This window comes from Tupaia chinensis, unplaced genomic scaffold (assembly GCF_000334495.1).
Source record: "Tupaia chinensis unplaced genomic scaffold, TupChi_1.0 Scaffold000028_1, whole genome shotgun sequence".
In the NCBI taxonomy this organism is placed as follows: Eukaryota; Metazoa; Chordata; class Mammalia; order Scandentia; family Tupaiidae; genus Tupaia; species Tupaia belangeri.
In genome coordinates, this window is record NW_006159458.1 from 6339017 (window position 1) to 6357388 (window position 18372).

The 18372-nt window shown below is 42.5% G+C and overlaps 1 protein-coding gene and 1 pseudogene across 1 annotated transcript in view; one reads left to right on the forward strand and one right to left on the reverse strand.

Annotated features, from left to right (window-relative positions):
- The first annotated feature begins 21 nt into the window (after positions 1-21).
- The window catches only part of BCAT1 (branched chain amino acid transaminase 1), a 116678-nt gene continuing 98327 nt past the window's right edge, over positions 22-18372 (forward strand). The window contains exon 1 of the mRNA XM_006140301.3: positions 22-169. Coding sequence (XP_006140363.1) covers positions 164-169 — 6 coding nt within the window. The 5' untranslated portion in view covers positions 22-163. The remainder of the gene's footprint in view (positions 170-18372) is intronic.
- The window catches only part of LOC102475277 (acidic leucine-rich nuclear phosphoprotein 32 family member B-like), a 30926-nt pseudogene continuing 23534 nt past the window's right edge, over positions 10981-18372 (reverse strand).

Here is an 18372-nt window from a genome sequence, read left to right on the forward strand (position 1 = left end):
GTCTGCAACTCCGCCCGCCACGTGTGGACGTCGCCAGCACAGTCACTTCCCCAGGTCTTGACTCAGTCGGAACCGCAGAGGCTCTCCAGCTGCGAGGCAGGACCCAGGACCCTAGGGATTTGTCTTCCGCTCAGCCTGAGTTACCTTCAAGGCCAGCAGAACAATGAAGGTAACTACTTCTGATTTGCATTTGACAAAAATGCGTGCGTGACTCCTAGCGATTTCTCAAAGGAAGACACAGTTGGCAGAAAAAGGACGCGGAGGAAGGATTGACCCGGTTTGCTCCCCTGCAAACGTTTGTGAATGGTATTTTTTTGTGGATCCTACTAGTTTGGCGGGACCTTCCAATCTAACCTTCCAGACTAATGTGTAACTTCCACTCACAGGATGTACCTTCTCGGGCTTTTAGGGAGACCAGACAGGAAAGGTTGCTCCCAGCTCCCTCCCCTGCTCGTTTTAACGTTTGCCAAGGAAAAGGAAGCTCTTCTCAATTTCTAAGATGCGCATGCGGAGGACGGTTTTGGAGTGGAGGTCTGGGGATGTCGCTGGCACAACGCTGGGTTTCCCGCTGGGCGAGCGGAAGGAAGGAGGGAGGGGCTGGGCTAGTTGAGTAGGATGGTGGATGGGAGGTGAAATCTCTACGAAAAGCAGAAGGCTCATCTCCTTTTTGGGGGTGTGGAAAGTAAAGCTAGGAGTTATTAAATCGTGTACGCCTAGGGCGTCAGCCTGTTACAGGAGGAGAACGCTAACGGCTTGCATTCTTAGGCTAAGCCAGGATAATTAGCCTCGCTGCCCATTTTCTTCTGAAGGTGCACAGGTAGAAATGGAGTTGGCTTGATTCACTTTAGAAAAGGCGGTGGCATCCGAACCTCAAGGGCAGCTATTCTAAGGGAAGTGAAGACTGGGCAAGTCGTCCTGCCACCTGGCCTCTCGGAGGGAACAAATCCCCAGAGTGCTGTCTAACCTCTCTCTGGGAAGACATAAAGCCACGTTTCAGTTTTAAAAGAGGGAGATGGAGTGCGGTTTTCACTTAGAAAAAATAGTATATCAATAGAACTTTTTTCACCGGGCAAAATTTCCACTGCAATGAAGCAGTAACTGAGCAGAAACTACGCGTTTTGTATAAAAAAGATTATACAAATACAAAATGATGAAAATGTTAAGGACCTTTCTTTTATAGTTAGATGTTCTACTTCTGGCTTGTGCTTTCTTAAATTTAGCTCAAAAGTATGTGACTGAGTATAACTTTAGTGAGTAAAAAATTTATAAGAAAAAATAGCCTTTTCCAGGTGAAATTCCCTGTTTCCAGGTGGAGTTGTGGTTGATTATACCTTTTTATAGGTTCCTGGGTGATTTAAGATGAATCCAAAACTCCTGTTCCTTTTACAAGGTATTTTTATAACATGGGAAACTATTAATCTATCTTCAAGCAGTCTCATTTCTGTTCTCTGATGTTTCCTAAGATTAGGAAAGAAATGATCATATTCTAAGCATGATCTAGGGAGTATGTAGGATTCCTTTACGTTTGTTTTATTATTCCAAGTACTTTTTAATTTATCTTTTCATGTACATTGCTATCATAGCCTTTTTAAAAAAGAATTATTTTATTTAACTTTATTTATTTATTTCAATTTGACCAGAGAGGGACAGAGCGAGAGTGAGAAAGCAAACTGCCAGGTCCGGGACTTGAACTGTAGTCGGCCACGTGTGAGTTCAGTGCCCCTATCCACCATGCTGACCGACCCCAATCATAACCTTTTTTAAAAAAGAATGTTACTTGCACATAGAACTTTGATTGCCTTTGTCCTGAGCAAATTCTCTAAACATGATTTTGCTTGGACGCTTATATTTTAAGATATATGTACAGAATGGGCAACTGAAAACATAACATATACGTCTACTAGAATGTGTATAAAAATGCGAAGTGTGTATTATCACTTAATGAATTAAGATGGTGATTTAAAATCACACATATGTGAAAGGGATGGAGGCAAAGGAAGTCATTGTGCTGTATGGGCCTGACCAACAGCAAGGGTGAAGGACTGTGTGTGTGTGTGCGTGCGCGCGCGCGCGTGTGTTTGTGTTTGTGTCTAGGAAGGTCCAGAGGCCTCGCCTGGAGGAGTTTACGTTCTAGAGACAGGATGTGACCCCCTGGGCCAGACTCTGGGATGCAATGCCTAACAAAAACATGAAAACTGTGGTGGTGCTGGGGCCAACAGGTGGTATGGTGGTTAAGGCTGCTGGACTCCCACATGGCGACCACAGTTGGAGTCCTGGACCTGGAGGCTTGCTTTCTCACTTTCCCTCTCTCTGTCGCTTTGTCCCTCTCTGGTTAAATACAATAACTCTTTAACTCTTTTTTTTTTTTTTTTGGAGAGGTTTTTTCTATTGGGGGGCGTCATTCTCCAGAGACAGAAAGCGAGAAGTCACCCCCCAGGGGGGACGGCCATGCCTCAGTCCCTTCTCCTCCATTCTCCTCTCAGGATCTTGGGCATGCACACACATGTACCCGGAGTGAGTTTAAGCCACCTGCACCGGGACTTGAACCGCGGTCAACTACATGGGAGCCCAGCGACATAGCCATTACGCCAACTGCTGGTCCCTAAATACAATTACTCTTAAAAAAAAAAAAAAAAGAGAAAGAAAACTGTGGTAGTGACAAAAAAAGGAGAATGGGAGGGGGGCGAGACCCAAGAATTTAATTTTGGCCAATATTTCATCTGGTGAGTTTCAATAATGAGTAAGTTCATTTGATTTCAGAACTACTAAGAAAAAGAGAAGAGAATTAAGAAAATTTTCTGTTGCTATGAAAGAATTTCTCTTGCTTGTCTTCTCATTAGAACTAGAGAAGGTCTAATTATTTGAAATGAATTTAAGTGGAACTTTAGAATGGTATATCACAACTGACTGAAAAGAACAGACATCACCAATCTTATATACATATCTTAAAAGAAAGAAAAATTAGAGTGAAAATCGAAGGTTCACATCATAATGTGGTATTCTTTGTTGAACATGATGAATACAGTACTATCCTTGATTTGATTATTGCACATTGCATGCATGCTTTGAAATCTGTGTTGTACCCGACAGAGATGTACAACAATTAAATGTAAATAAGAAATATAAGATAAATGACTTGATTAAAAATGTAATTTAAAAATAAAGGGTTATTCAGGTTATATATTTCTTTTTTGAGAGAACTGTGGTAATTTATGCCTTTGAATTACTTGTTCACTTCATCTCATTTGTCAAATTTATCTTCCTAATGTTGCTCATGATATTCCATCAATATCCTTTCTATCCTGTGAAATGTTTAGTGATCTAACACCATGCTCGATATTGGTAATTTATGTCTTTTTTCCTGATTAGCCTGCATGACAGTTTTCAATTTTATCTTTTCAAAGTGCAAAAACAAAGATCTTGTGAAAGGAAGTTGAGAAGTCAGTTGATCATAACAGATGTTTGTGAAGAATTAAAATGAGGTTATGATTTCCTTCAGTAGTTGTGCATCTCCCAGTTGTTTTTATAATATTAGATTTTTTTCCTTTGTTTCAAATAAAACAAGAGGGGGTTAGCAGGTGGCATGATAGTTAAGGTGCTGGACTCCCACATGGGTGACCGAGGTTCAAGTCCAGACCTGGTGGCTTGAAAAACTTGCTGGTGTTTGTGCCTGCATGCCCAGAATCCTGAGGGGAGAGAAAGGTTTGTGGCGTGGCGATCACCCTTGGCGGGGGCCGTGATTTTTCACTTTGTCTTTCTCTCTCTGGTTTACACACGTGCTCTACGGCAAAATCTTAAAAAAAGGAAACAAACAATGAAAAAAAACCCAAGAAACAAAACAAGGGAAATGAACAGCTGGAAGACTGATGGTAGTGTTATTAGCCTGAGAGGGTTGGGTTTATGAGTAAACTTTCTATGCATAATTGAAGGATTATTTCTAATCTCTGGCCACCTCAATTGTTTGGATTAGTTATATCCTTTGGGGTTCTAGGTTGCCTGTTGCTTTGAATGGCCTCGATTGGTAATGGGGAAAAAACAAACAAACAAACACTTTCTGTTTCTCTTTAGGCTTGGTAATGGCAATTCCTTTAAATAACAGATACCACCTCAGGGAAACCCTGTGGAAATTGAGCCTTATGCTCTAGAGGGTTTGGTTACTATCTTGGAAAAGGAGAATCTGGGGTCTTGCATGACAGAAATCATTATCCCTGGTATCCTCCACTTTCTGTATGATACTAGTATTCTTTCTGAGCACAGGAGGAAACTGTGGTTGAGCTGCTCATTTTACAGTTGTTTTTATGGGTAGCCTTTGTGTTGTAACTTTATCCCGTAACAGCTGTCCAAGTGCTCTGCGCATTTAACACAGCATATGGTAAGTGTTCTTACCGATGGAATGGCCTTTTGTGTGCCTCTCTAGTCCATTTGGGAATACATAGTGGTGGCCTTTCAATTCTGCTAAGGCCACCAAAATTGGGTTCTGCATAAATCAGTGGAGACCTAAATGTCAAGTCTGGTTCATAACTTTGCAAGTATTTGTAAACATTTTCATCATAAGCCCTGCTCTCTGATTCACAGTGTCAATGGTGAAGCAAAGTCAGAGCAAAATTGGTCTTCTTTATTTTTAAGTTTGTTTATTTGATTTCTTTCATAAGAGATAAAAAGAGAGATCAATTCACACACAGGTACCCTGACAGAGTCTCACCAGACCACCATTGTCCTAGCCTTCAAGCAAGCCAGATCATGGGTGTGCCTGATGTGTTCAGGATGACCCAAGATTCAAACCTGGGGCCTCCCATATGGCTTCAGTATCTTACAGTGGAACCCTACCACCTGCACAACCATGGATGGACCAGAATCAGTTATTTTTATAACAGCAAGATTCGAGTACCAGTGTCACCCATGCTTATATTTAATTCTCTTAAATTCAAAAGCTAAATTACATTGCCCCTAGAAATTGAGTATTCATATCCATAAATAGCGAAGAAATTAGATCACATTATTAACATAGCATAGTAGCACATTTTTCTATTGTCATATGGGACACATTTTTTGTGTGTGTGGGAAAAACATTTGGCAAAACATTTTTCTTGTGTTCAGTGATTAATGGGCAAATACAATCTTAAAGAAACAATCGTGCTCCAAAAATACAGGAAAAATGGCTCACAAGAATGAAAAAAAGAGAAGATAATTTTTTTAAAAAGAGGAAATTACAACAAGCACTGTAGTCTAAAGTCATACTGGAAAATATGGCTCTTTGTGATTATAAATATGAGATATTTGTAAAACTCTGCCAGTTCTGTTAAAAACAGTCCTATGTCTAACCTAAAAAATAAATGACTCATTTATTCTTTAATAAATAGTTATATAGCTATATAGTTCTGAGTATTTCATCCCTTGCATTTATAGTCCATCCCTTAGTGTGAGAAATATTTTTAGATTATTGGATTATTATAACTATGGATTATTATCTGCTTTAGGAAGTTTTAAAAAGCCTAGGACAGGGGCCAGGAGGTGGTGTGGTGATTAAGGTGCTGGATTCCTACATGACCAACCATGGTTCCAGTCTTGGACCCAGTGCCTTGAAAGTCACATGGGGTGTGTGTGCGTGTATGCCCCAAATCTCAAGAGGAGAATGGAGGAGAAGGGACAATGATGTGGCCATCCTCCCTGGGGCGGCGGAGGTTGGGGGTGGTTTCTCAATTTCTCTCCTCTCTCCAGCAAGTGCATGTGCTCTATGGGAAAAACCTTAAAAAGGTGGGGGGTGAGGGGGACAGGCAGAAGCCTAGGACATGGGATTAGACAGTTCAAATTCTGACTTCTTTTAAGTCTAGACAGAAGGAGCACTTGATGGGATTTTCTAAACCAACCATGCAACAGTTGTCTCTTATGTGACTGACAAAGACATGTACTTTGGGTATATCCAGGCATGAGGCCAAGGGTGGATTTGCACAGGATGATCACTGGGCAGTTGTTAGCATTCCAGCCACTGCATAAAAGGGTGGTTTTGTCAAGCACATTTTATTTCATTTTAACTGATTCAGGCACCAAGCTATAGTGTTTTGATTTTTGTACAAGATACTAGTTCAGGAATCTGAAATCATAATATATGTTTCTTTGAACTTTTATGATAAAAGGTAGCATTAAAATACAGCTGTCATGTCTTCATGGGGAAACAAAATGCATTGCATGCAGATTCCATAGTTTTCAGAGATAGTTAATGTTCTGTGCTCTTATAGGGATAGCACTGGTTCTTATAGCAGACACACGTAAGGCATGAGGAAGGACTCTGTAGCTTAACTAAGATATATGTGTATATATATATGTGTGTGTATATATATATATATATATATATACACACATATATATGAAATCAGTATAGTAATATATAGATACTATGTACTGCAATCCCTCCACATTTACTTTTTTCTTTTTTTAAATAATTATTTATTGTATTTATTCATTCATTTATTTTTTTAATTTGACCAGAAAGAGACAGAGGGTGAGAGTGAGAGAGAGAGGAAGTGAGAAAGCAAACCACCAGATTCAGGACTTGAACCCTGGTCAGCCATGTGGGAATGTCCAGCGCACTAACCACCACGCCACCTGCTGGTCCCCCACATTTACCTTTTTCTCTACTCTGCTACACACACACACACACACACACACATACATATTATCTCTTCATTACTGTATATTATACAATAAATATATATTAGGTTCTTGGGAAACTCACGTCGTATTTTCTGTGTTTTACTATGCAAAAATGCATCAAGACTTTCCCGACAACCCAATATTATAGATTTTATAAATATATATATATATATAATATATATATATACATACACACACACACATACATATATGTTTGTATGTATATATGTACGTGTGCTGGCAGCTTGCTTTCTCTCACTCTCATTCTCTCACTCTGTTCCTCTCTGGTCAAATTTAAATAAATAAATAAAGTTAAATAAAATAATTCTTGAAAAAAAAATAAGATCTAAGCTGTATAGTCACAGAATTGAATTGGATTCACTGACTCTGCACCCCAATCTATTTTTATCTTAAACTGGCTCTAAAGTGTGTGGGGGATGTTTTGTTAGGGTTGATTTTGCAATCTCTTAGTGGATTGTAGTGGTTGGGAGAGCTTCACCTTCTCACTTAGAAAACTTCCTCTACCTGTAGTGCCTGCTGAAGGGTGCAGGCCCAAGGGGCCATGTTACTTCCAGACAACCCACCTCAGCCACAGCTGAATGTAGCAAGGGTGGATATTTGCCTCAAGTCTAGCCACCCTTTACTTCCTACTCCCTCATTGCACATATCAGTCATGTACCCTGTCCAGCAGATTCCACCTCTGAATTTATATGTTCTCTTTCTCATTACTGCCATACAGGTTTATACGCTCATTACTTCTTGCTTCAAATTCCCAAAAGTCTCCAAACCAAGCATAATTTTCCTAAAGTACTATTTTGATGATGTTACTTCCCTGTTAAAAATCGAAGACCTCCAGGACCAGCAGGTGGCATGGTGATTAAAGTGCTGAACACTCTCACATGGCTGACCATGATAGAGTCCCGGACCTGGTGGTTTGTTTTCTCACTTCCTCTGTGTGTGTGTGTGTGTGTGTGTGTGTGTGTATCTGTCAAATTAAAAATAAGTGAATGAATAAGTAAAATTAAGTGAGTTGGGGACCAGCATTTGGCTTAATAGCTATGTCACTGGTCTCCCATGTAGTCAACTGCAGTTCGAGTCTTGGACCTGGTGGCTTAAACTCATGATGGGCGCATGTGCGTGTGTGCCCAAGATCCCAAGAGGAGAATGGACGAGAAGGGATTGCAGTGTGGCCTTCCTCCGTGGGGGGTGATTTTTCGCTTTCTGTCTCTCTCTGTCTTTCTGGCGAGCGCACACACCCTATAGCAAAAAACCTCTCCAATAGTAGTAGTAATAATAACAATAATCATAATTTAAAAAATCTAAGACTTTCTTATTGTCTGTAGTTGAGTACAAGAGATCTTTTTTTAACCTGCTCTCCTGCAACTTTCTCTGTGTGGCTTTCCTCTCATCCTAAGAGAGGATCCGCCACTCCTGGGAATGAGTTCTCCTGTGTTCTCTTTATTAGATTCTACCTCCCCCTACCCCACCTGTACCCTCTGCCACACTGCTCACTCTGCAGTGCATACCCCGGTAACTTTTTGAGAACAGTGACTGTGTTTTCTCAGTGGAATGAGTGTGGGCGGAAGGTGGGAAGGGAAGAGTAAGGTTGTGTTTTTGAAATCAGGAAATGAGATACTGATCACACATATGCTGCCATGCCTCCGCATTTGCCTTTTTCTCTACTCTGGTATGAACCTTGCATCATCCTTAGTGTTTTACAGTTGTTAGTTGAGTTAAAACAAGTGCCTATTTCTAGACTTCCAAGAACCACATTAATTGATTTATTCTTATTTATTTTAATTTGACCAGAGAGTGACAGAGTGAGAGAGGGAGAGAGAAAGTAAGAGAGCAAGCCGCCAGATCTGGGACTTGAACCATGGTCAACATGTATGAGTCTAGCACCCTTAACCCCCATGCCAGCTGCTGGCCCTTAATTGATTCTATAATATACTTCTCTGTTTTTGAGTAGTACTTAGATTTTCCACACCTGGATATTTTTGGACCCAAAGCAATAATTGACTCCCCAAAGAGAGAGAGTACTAAAAACATAAACATAGAGAATAGTAATGTATTTATGTGTCTTAACACCTGTTGTCAACTTTCCTTATGTAGTTACTATTTGCTGGTTGATTTTAAAAATAGAATATCACTGATAAAGTTCAATATAAAATTGTAAGTGTAAACAGATTGTGAATGGTTCTAGGAAACTTCAGACGAAAAGATGCTGGACAGCAGTGTAAACTGACCACCACGAAATCATAATGAGAAGCCCAGCAATGCCAGCCATTCAGTCCCTACACATTTTAGATAGAAATCATAATGAGAAGCCCAGCAATGCCAGCTACCCATTTTAGATTTAGGCTCTAGCTATAGGGAAACGCCCTGGGAACTGACTGACAATATAAAACAAAGTCATGTGTCTGGGAATGTTAACCAATTCCAATACTGTTTAACATGTTTTTCTTTGCTGCAAACAATACAGTTCTTAAGCAAACTAATTAATGCATACACTGACAAACAAATCCAACAAAAGAGGCACTCTGAGGCAGTGTTCATTGAATCCTAGAGTTTTGAAAGGAAAAAACTATTAGGTCATTTGGGCGTCTACTTCTGCCAAAGAAGGATTGTTCTTTTGAGTTTATTTTTTTAGATTTTGGTTCTATTCCATTTAAACACCTCAAGAAACAGGACTTCTCAAATAGAGTAGGTGGACAGTCCTGCCACCTACTATATTTAATTTCAAAACTTATTTCTCTTTTCTTTTCTTCTCTTTCCTTTTCATTTCTTACACATATCAAATGTTTATGCCTGGTCATACTGGTAGTTTTTCAGGAGTCTCTATACTTATTATAAAGAATAATACATATGCTTTAATTACTCGGTTATAAAGCATGGTGTTTTTAAGTAAGTTGGCATTTTAAAATTCAATTACATTGGAGCAAATATTTTGTGAATAATGTTAGTACAATGAGTATGTAGGTACAAGAGGTTGATAAAATTTGTGCTTCTCCATAATTTAACTCCTGCCTGTCACATTAATGTGGTATTTGCTGGGACCAGCAGGTGACGAGGCACAGTACTCTCACATGGCTGACCATGGTTCGAGTTCCGGACCTGGTGGCTTGCTTTCTTACTTTCTCTCTCTGGTGAGCACACATGCCCTATAGCAAATTAAAGAATAATAATAATAATACATTAAATCATTCTTTAAAAAAAATGTATCTGCTGACTGACTGGCACCTCCCCACCTGTTGACTAATGTTCTTGGAGCATTATGTACATAGTACATCAGTCTCCCACGTAATGCCGAAGGACAGCACTGCAGAGCTGGTAATGAAGGACCATTTGCATGAACTTCATTGTATAGTTTGAGGTGAGTTTAATGATTCCACATCATCATTAACACTTTATTTAATTAGAAATGTCTCGCTGGCCTAGTCATGGTGGTGCAGGCAGGAGGTTGCCACTGTGTGGTGGCCAAGGCCACGTGGGAGATCTGGGTTCAGTTCCCAGCCCAACCTAAAGAGACTGGCTACAGTGTGCATACTCGTGATCCTAACTTCCTCGGAGGCTGGGCCAGGAGGACTGACCTGGCAAATGAGGAAAACGTGCTGGCTTCTCCTTCTAGGCCACTAATAAATTCAGAGAGGCCTGAGCCCCCACATCCTTCAGGGAACAAACTGTTGAGACTTACAACATTGGGACCTATGAACCAGGCAAAATCACCACGTCATGCAGTTCTCACACCAGTTCCATCACCTTCAGTCTGTTGATGCTCTGTGTTCTGTCCTGACTGATCCCTTCCTAGAAACTCCCACCCAAAGCTGTCCACAACGCCCCCTATCCCCACATCCTGTATTGCCTTCCCTAAGTGTTTACTGCTCCTCCTGATCTTACATGAGGTCATTTCCCTGCCATCTTCTAAAGCAGAGATTGCTCATTTTCTCTGTCCTTCCCCAGGGGTTGAAGAGGCCATTTTCTTCATGCCACCCAATGCTTTTTCCACATTACCCTCCCCATATAAAGCCACTGAAACTCAGAATGTCAATCCATGTTCTCTTTTTCTCATAACTATCACTGAGAGACCGCCGTGTCCTTCTGTCTCGCTTATCCACTGAAGATCTTAGCACTTGCCTCCCAATTTGATCTTCCATCCCCAGACCTGTTTTCCTGTTCTATTCCAAGGAACACGTAGATGGCCCATTCTTCTTTCTGGCATCCTTATTCCTCCCCCTCCCCCCGTCCCTCAAACTCTTTTTCTTTAGGGCCTTTGTGCTTGCTGGTGTCTCTGCCTGGAAGGTCTCCTTCCTACTCCTCATCTTTTGGACCTTAAGATGGGGAGAGATTATCCTCTACTCTCTGGGTGGGCCCAGTGTAATCATAAGAACCTTTATAAAAGGGAGGCAGTAGAGTCAGAATCTGAAAATGAGATATGACCGATAGAAGCAGCAGTGTGTGTGTGTGTATGTGTGTGTGAAAGAGAGCAAGATTAAAGGTGCTACGCTGCTTGTTTTGAAGATGATGTAAGAGGTCATGAGCCAGGGATATAGGTGTCTTCTAGAATAAAGACAAACAGATCCTCACTGTAGACCCTCCAGAGGAGTGCAGCCTTGCTGCCATGTTGAATTAGAACTTCTGACCTCCAGGACTGTGAGATTCATGGTTTAATTTAATGTTTTCACAAACTTTTAAAAGTTCCCTTATACTCACTATGTAACATGGGGCACTGCTTGGGGTCCTGCAGCTATGAGGAGGAAGAGCAGTTCAGGGTCACTGCTCTTCAGGCAAGTTGCAGGGACAAGGCCACATCACATGGCATGGCAGTTGTGCTCACAGACGGACCAGCCTACAGGTGTAGGCCTTTGTGTTATTGTAAGCCACAAAGTCTATGGTATTTTGGTACCACAGCATTAGGAAATGGATGCAAATTTTAGTTTCTGGAATCGAGTGCTGCTGTAAAAACTGTGGAAGAGGTTTTGGAATTGGACACTGGGTCATGTATGAAAGAATTGTGAGTAGTGTGACTGGCCCAGCTTGCCTTGAAAAGACTGTTGGTAGAAATTAGGGTCTTAAAGGCACTGCTACTCAGGGCTGGAAGTGAGGGGCAGAGGAGAGAAAATGTTTATTACCTGAGGGAGAGAAAATGTTTATTACCTGAGGGAATACCTAGACCGGCACAGATGGCTGGTGGAAGTATGGATATTAGCGTACTGCTAGGGGCCAGCAGGTGGGGTCGTGGTTATGGCGCTGGCCTCTCGCTGGCCTCTCGCTGGCCTCTCGCTGGCCTCTCGCTTGGCCTACTACAGTTTTAGTCCCAGATCCAGTGACTTGAAAATCATGCAGGGCACCTGTGCGTGCATGACCAAAATCCCAGGAGGAGAATGGACGAGAAGGGATTGTAACATGATTATCCTTCCTAGGAGGGTGATTTCTCACTTTCCCTCTCACTCTTTCTCTCTGGCAAGCACACACACCGTATGGCAAAAATCTAAAAGTGCCAGTATTGAGGGCTGACAAAGAAATGAGAAACACGTTCAGGAAAACTGGAGGAAAAAGGATTCTTGTTTTATAATGGAAGAAAACTAGTGGAGTTGTTATTACACTAATATGGGAGGCAAAACTAGCAAGTGATGAACTTGGATATTTGGCTGAGGTTTTCAAGTAATGTGTTGTAGATGCAGCCAGTTCCCTCACACTGTGAATAGTAAAATGTGAGGAGGAGACAAATTGAGGGAAGACTTATTAAGCTAAAGGAACCAGGACTTGGTGATTTGAGAAATTCTCAGACTACCCAGATTGTAAAGGACGCTTAAGAATATTAGGAGATTCCTTGTCAGGAAAGTGCACTCTAGAAAAACCAAAGGGAGTTCTTTGTGAATTAGGAGGCTGTTGCTGGGATGCAGGGTGGAGGGTGATGACTTAGGATAGTGTGGCCTGGCAATGATATGGAAAAATGTAGAGGAACAAATGGGGGACTTGGTATTGGATCCTTTGAGCCTATAAATGGAAACACAAGCATCCACTCCTTGGGCCTCCTGTGACTGAATGCCTGTGCCCTCTGACCATCTAAACCCTCTCTGGAATGCTGTCTTCTTGTCCACTTGGGAATAGTTCATCTTTTTCTGTATGTTTGAACTCTGAATTTCTCCCTGGACTAACGGTCCAGTGAGGAGTAGTTTCTAGCTTCCTGGCCTTTCCCAGAACTCCTCACTGAGTCGTGGAGATGTTCTGCAGGCAACTCCCTCCATCCACTTGGGCCGGGGAACAGTCCCATTCACCAGAGGGCAGGGCCGTCCTGTCGTCCAGTCCCTGGGTGGCATACAAGTAATAATATGGTGGTGACGTGATTATACAGAGAAAGAAACAGTAATACTGTTATGGAGACACAAAGTGACCCGAAGACTGTAGAGAAACAGAACCATCTTGATGAGGAGATCCTGAAACCAGAAGAACCAGCAACAGCTGGTGCAGACACGTTGAGGTGTACCTGGAAAAGGGGAAAATATCTACTCCCTTCTTTTCATTGACCTTAGAAAGATTGCTTCAGATTACTATAACCCATTTATTGAATTATTTGAAGAATACGTGGGGGGGGGTCTTCAAAAAGGTTATGGAAGATGATTATGATGAAAAGCTGTACATAGATTTAAATCTTTTTTTGGGAACCAGCAGTTAGCGTAATGGCTATGTTGCTGGACTCCCATGTAGTCGACCGCGGTTCGCGTCCCGGACCTGGTGGCTTAGAACTCACACCGGGCATGTGTGCGTGCATGCCCAAGATCCCAAGAGGAGAATGGAGGAGAAGGGATTGCGGCGTGACCATCCCTCCTGGGGGGTGATTTCTCGCTTTCTGTCTCTATGTCTCTCTCTGTCTGTCTGGCGAGCGCACGTGCCCTATAGCAAAAAATCTCTCTCACAAAAATATATAAAGAACACTTTTTTGCATCCAAATAAATTCATAACTTTAATTTCATTTTTTCACAAACTTTTTAAAGTCCCCTTATACTCACTATGTAATATAGGACCCTGCTTGGGGTCTTGAGGCTATGAGGAGGAAGAGCAGTCAGGGTCACGGCTCTCATGCGAGTTTCAGGGACAGGCCTCTTGACTTGACATGGTGGTTGTGTGCACAGACAGACCAGCCTACAGGTGTGGGAATGCCAGCTTTGTTATCAAGTGACTCCCAGCAAGTTACTTAACTGTGCCTCGGTTTTCTTATTTATGAATTGAGGTAATAACAATACCTCTCTCACATGGATGGTGTGAGGATTAGTTAAAATAACAAATGTAAAGCACATGTAACTGCCCAGTCCATATAAAAATGAACTGATATTACAGGTTGCTCTTGTGTAGTAACTCCTCAATTTTTCAATGTTTTTGTCATAGGGCAAGCACTCTCCGGAGAGAGGGAAAGTGAGAAATCACCTCCCACGTACATGTGTCCAGCCTTGTTTTTAAGTTGCCGCATCTGAGACTTGAACTGTGGTTAGCCATGTGGGAATCTATTGCCTTAATTACTACACCACCTGCTGGCCCCAACCCATCAAATATTAGGTTGTTGGAAAAGTCATGGAGTATTTTTGGAATAGAAAAACAGAAAAAGAAGTCAGGCCTTTCCTGGTGACCCAATATTTTTAAAGGAGTGATGCAATGTGAAGAAAATAAAACAGTGCTGTAATAGTGACAGAGTTGAGGGAAAGCCAGAACTGACTGACACGAGCTGTTTAGGAAGACTTCGCAGAGAAGGTGAACTTGGAGCTGATGCCTGATTATGACACCCATGGGTGACCTGGAGCTAAGGGTTCCATGCAGTGCAGTACGATGTATAGTGAGAAAGGGAAAAACTGACCAAGGGGAGAAGTCTCAGGAGGAAGCCACATCGTGAAAGCTCCTTGAAGCCATCGAGGGGGTGTGGGCTGCATTCTAAGTGAGTGAAATAGCACTAGAAGGTTTGGACCAGCAAATAGAACTGGATTTTGTTTTGTTTTGTTTTTTGAATGGTAGGATTTTATTTGCAAAGCTCTTTTTTGTTGTTGTTGTTGTACAGAAAGTGAAAATACTGTTACCATCTTGGTGTAACTGGTAGCCATGGATGGTTGACTCACCAATCCCAGCTTTCCATGCTATAGAAAGCCTTATGTGAAAACCTAACGGTGCTTACAGTTGTGTTGGGGTGAAATCTCCATAGCATGGTGGTGGATTACCAAGAGGGACTAAATGGAGGAAGGTGTAATGTCGCAGGAACTATTTGGCTCTTTCGGTGAGTGGGTGTCCTGGAGTTTGTATTACAGCTATTTTTTTTTTTTTTTTTGAGAGGGAGATTTTTGCTATAAGTTTCATGCGCTCATTGGAGACAGACAGAGACAGAGAGATAGAAAGCAAGAAATCACCCCTGGCGGGGGGTTGGGGGTGGGTGGGCTCACTGCAGTCCTTTTTCCTCTATTCTCCTTTTAGGATCTTGGGCACGCACGCACACATGCCCAGTGTGAGTTTTAAGCCTCTGGATCTGGGACTTGAACCATGATTAACTACATGGAAGTCCAGCAATGTAACTATTACACCATCTACTGGTACCACAGCTGCTGCTTTTTTTTTTTTTTTTTAAATGTCTACCAAATCCATGAACAGTCCAACCATTATGAACAGCTCTGTCTCCACAGGTTACTTGGTTCATAATCATCTTCTCCTTCATCATCTGTCTCCCTTTTCTTCTCACCTTTCCCACTTTCTTCTTAATCATCCACATCTTCATCCTGTTCTCTTCTTTAGCTTCTCTATAATGTCCACACTCTCCCTCCCCACTGACTTTGTCTTCATCTTCATCCTCTTCTTCATCAAACTCTTCCTCCTCACCATGCCCATCCTCTTCATCTTCACCACCTTCATCCTCCTCTTCGTTGTCCATACTGTCTACTTCAGCATCCGAGCCAGGATTTTCAGTCACCTCTGTCACAGCCATCTGGGTTAGTCTACTGGAGCAGGAGCCTAAAGATACTCTCTTGGAAGTCATTAAGATTAGTGACCTCACAGTTGAACAGATCCAGGCTTTTCAGATATCCCAACTTTTTCAAAGGATCCAAGGTTCTAAAAGTCTTTCAGTTGACTTCCACTTAAGTTTAGATATGTGAGATTTGAAAGTTTTTCTGCTGATATGTCCAGGCCTTCATTCACACTAAGTTCAAGCTTTGTGAATTTAGGTAGCTTGGGAAGATTTGAAACTAAAACTCAATCCTACATTTATGAAACGGAGGCACTGGGGGTCAGCAGGTGGCGTAGTGGTTAAAGGTGCTGGACTCCCACATGACCTACTGTAGTCTGAGACTCAGACCTGGCAGCTTGAAAATCATGCTGGGTATGTGTGCATGTGTTCCCCAAAACCCAGGAGGAAAATGAAGGAGAAGGGATTGTGGTGTGGCCATCCCCGCTAGGGGCATGGGGGTGATGGTTCCTCTCACTGTCTCTCTCTGTCTCTGGTGAGCTCACCCCACCCCACCCCACCCCCCATAGCAAAAGCCTTAAAAAATAAAAACAAAAACTTTTTTTATCCTTGATTATTTTCAGCACTGGGTTTGGAGCAGTCCAAGACAATTTCTTGAACAGCAGTTGGTCCAGTTGATCCCCTTGCCAAGGGGCAGGTGGATCCTCCTGCATGTTCAATGCCCATCCCCACCCCCAGACTTCACTTTCCCCATCAGGGGCAGAGGGGAACAGGCACCCAGGGATGCACCGCTTGGGATCTAAGGGATTGGCTCACACCCAAGGTCAGCAGGCATCACGCAGAATTTGGGCAGGGAAGCCGAGGCCCAGGAGCCAGGCTACTCAGGGCTGGGAGAAACCGTGGAGGGAAAAGGGTGCAGGAGCACAGTGAGTACCGCCTTGCACTCCAGCCGTTGCCCCTCACTGCTCTTGAACCCAAGATGCAGCAGGGCAGCACTTGGGCCACATGGGGCCCCACTGGGTTCCTCTGGCCCTGGGCGGTGCCGCTCAGCTCCTGAACTGGACTTTTAAGACACTGGTGAGTCAAGTAGTATATTATAGTTACAGTTTTTGCTGACACAACGTTTTGTTTCTCATATAATCATTACTTTATTTTCTTTCCTGTTTCTTATGTCTTCTTCATAACTCCCCAAGAGCTTCTCAATAGAATTTTGCATAGGTCAAATATGTCTGTTTATCTGTCAGTTCCTTTTTTTCTGGACTCTTTCCGGTACCAAACTTGGTCTTGCTCCATCTGTGCGGGTTTCTCCTAGGCCGGCTACACAGCTGTCTTTCTAAGACTTCTGGCATCCTTTACCGCCCAGTGTGTTAAATCCCCATTTTCTGGATCCCATGGCTTCCTCTTTGTCCGTTTCCTTCCTTGTTTGTATGGAGCATGCCCCCCCCCAGGGGTTTCTAGAGAAAGTGAGTGAACGGTAAATGTTGATTCCTTACATGCCTGAAAATGCTTTTCTGATATTTAATTGTGAATAGTATTGTAGGTTAGAAAGGATTTTTCATCAGAATTTTATTATTGCCAGAGAGCACATGCGCATGGGAGAGCTCCCTCTAGTGGGCTTGCTCATACCACAATCCTTTTTCATCCATTTCTTGATCCCTTCAGGATTTGGGACAGGCATAGACACCAATGCCTGGTGTGGTTTTCAAGCTACAAGGGATGGGATTAGAACAGCTGTACACCATGAGGGATCAAGCTCCCAAAGCATAGCACTTAATCACTGCGGTGTGGTGTCAGCCCTCATCAGAATTTTAAAAGAATTGCTTAATTATTTCTTGTATCACTAATGGCAAGTTCAAGGGCAAACCTTACTTATTTCAGATCTGTTTTACATGTATCCTGTTTTTTGTTCTCTCTCAAAGTATTCGGGATCTCTTTTTATTGCTAGTATTTGGAAAGTTTATGACGACGTGGGTCCCTAGTCATTCAGACTAGGCTAATTTCTTCTTCTCTGGTTTTCCTCTTAAAATTCTGTTAGTGGGAACCAGCAGTTAGTGTAATGGCTATGTTGCTGGACTCCCACGTAGTTGACCGTGGTTTGCGTCCCAGACCCAGTGGCTTAGAACTCACGCCGGGCGCGTGTGCGTGCGTGCCCAAGATCCCGAGAGGAGAATGGAGGAGAAGGGATTGCGGTGTGACCATCCCCCCTGGGGGGTAATTTCTCGCTTTCTGTCTCTATGTCTCTCTCTGTCTGTCTGGCGAGAGCACGCGCCCTATAGCGAAAACCTCTCCAAAAAAAAAGAAAAAAGAAAAAAAAAATCCTGTTAGTTTGGGGCTAGCAGGTGGCATGGTGGTTAAAGGCACTGGATTCCCACATGGCTAACCATGGTTTGAGTCCCAGATCTGGCAGCTTGCTTTCTTGCTTTCTTTTTCTCTGTCTCTCTCTGGTCAAAAAATAATAATAATAATAATAATAACAATAACAAATGGAATTAAATATATAAATAATTCTTTTTTAAAAATCCTGTTACCTGGGACCAGCAGTTAGCAAAGTGGCTATGTTGCTAGACTCCCATGTGGTCGACCGCAGTTCGAGTCCCGGACCCGGTGGCTTAAACTCACGCTGGCTGTGTGTGCGTGCTTGCCCAAGATCCCAAGAGGAGAATGGAGGAGAAGGGATTGTGGCGTGGCCATCCCCCTTGAGGGGTGATTTCTTGCTTTCTCTCTGTCTCTCTCTGTCTTTCTGGCAAGTGCATGCGCCCTATAGCAAAAACCTCTCCAAAAAA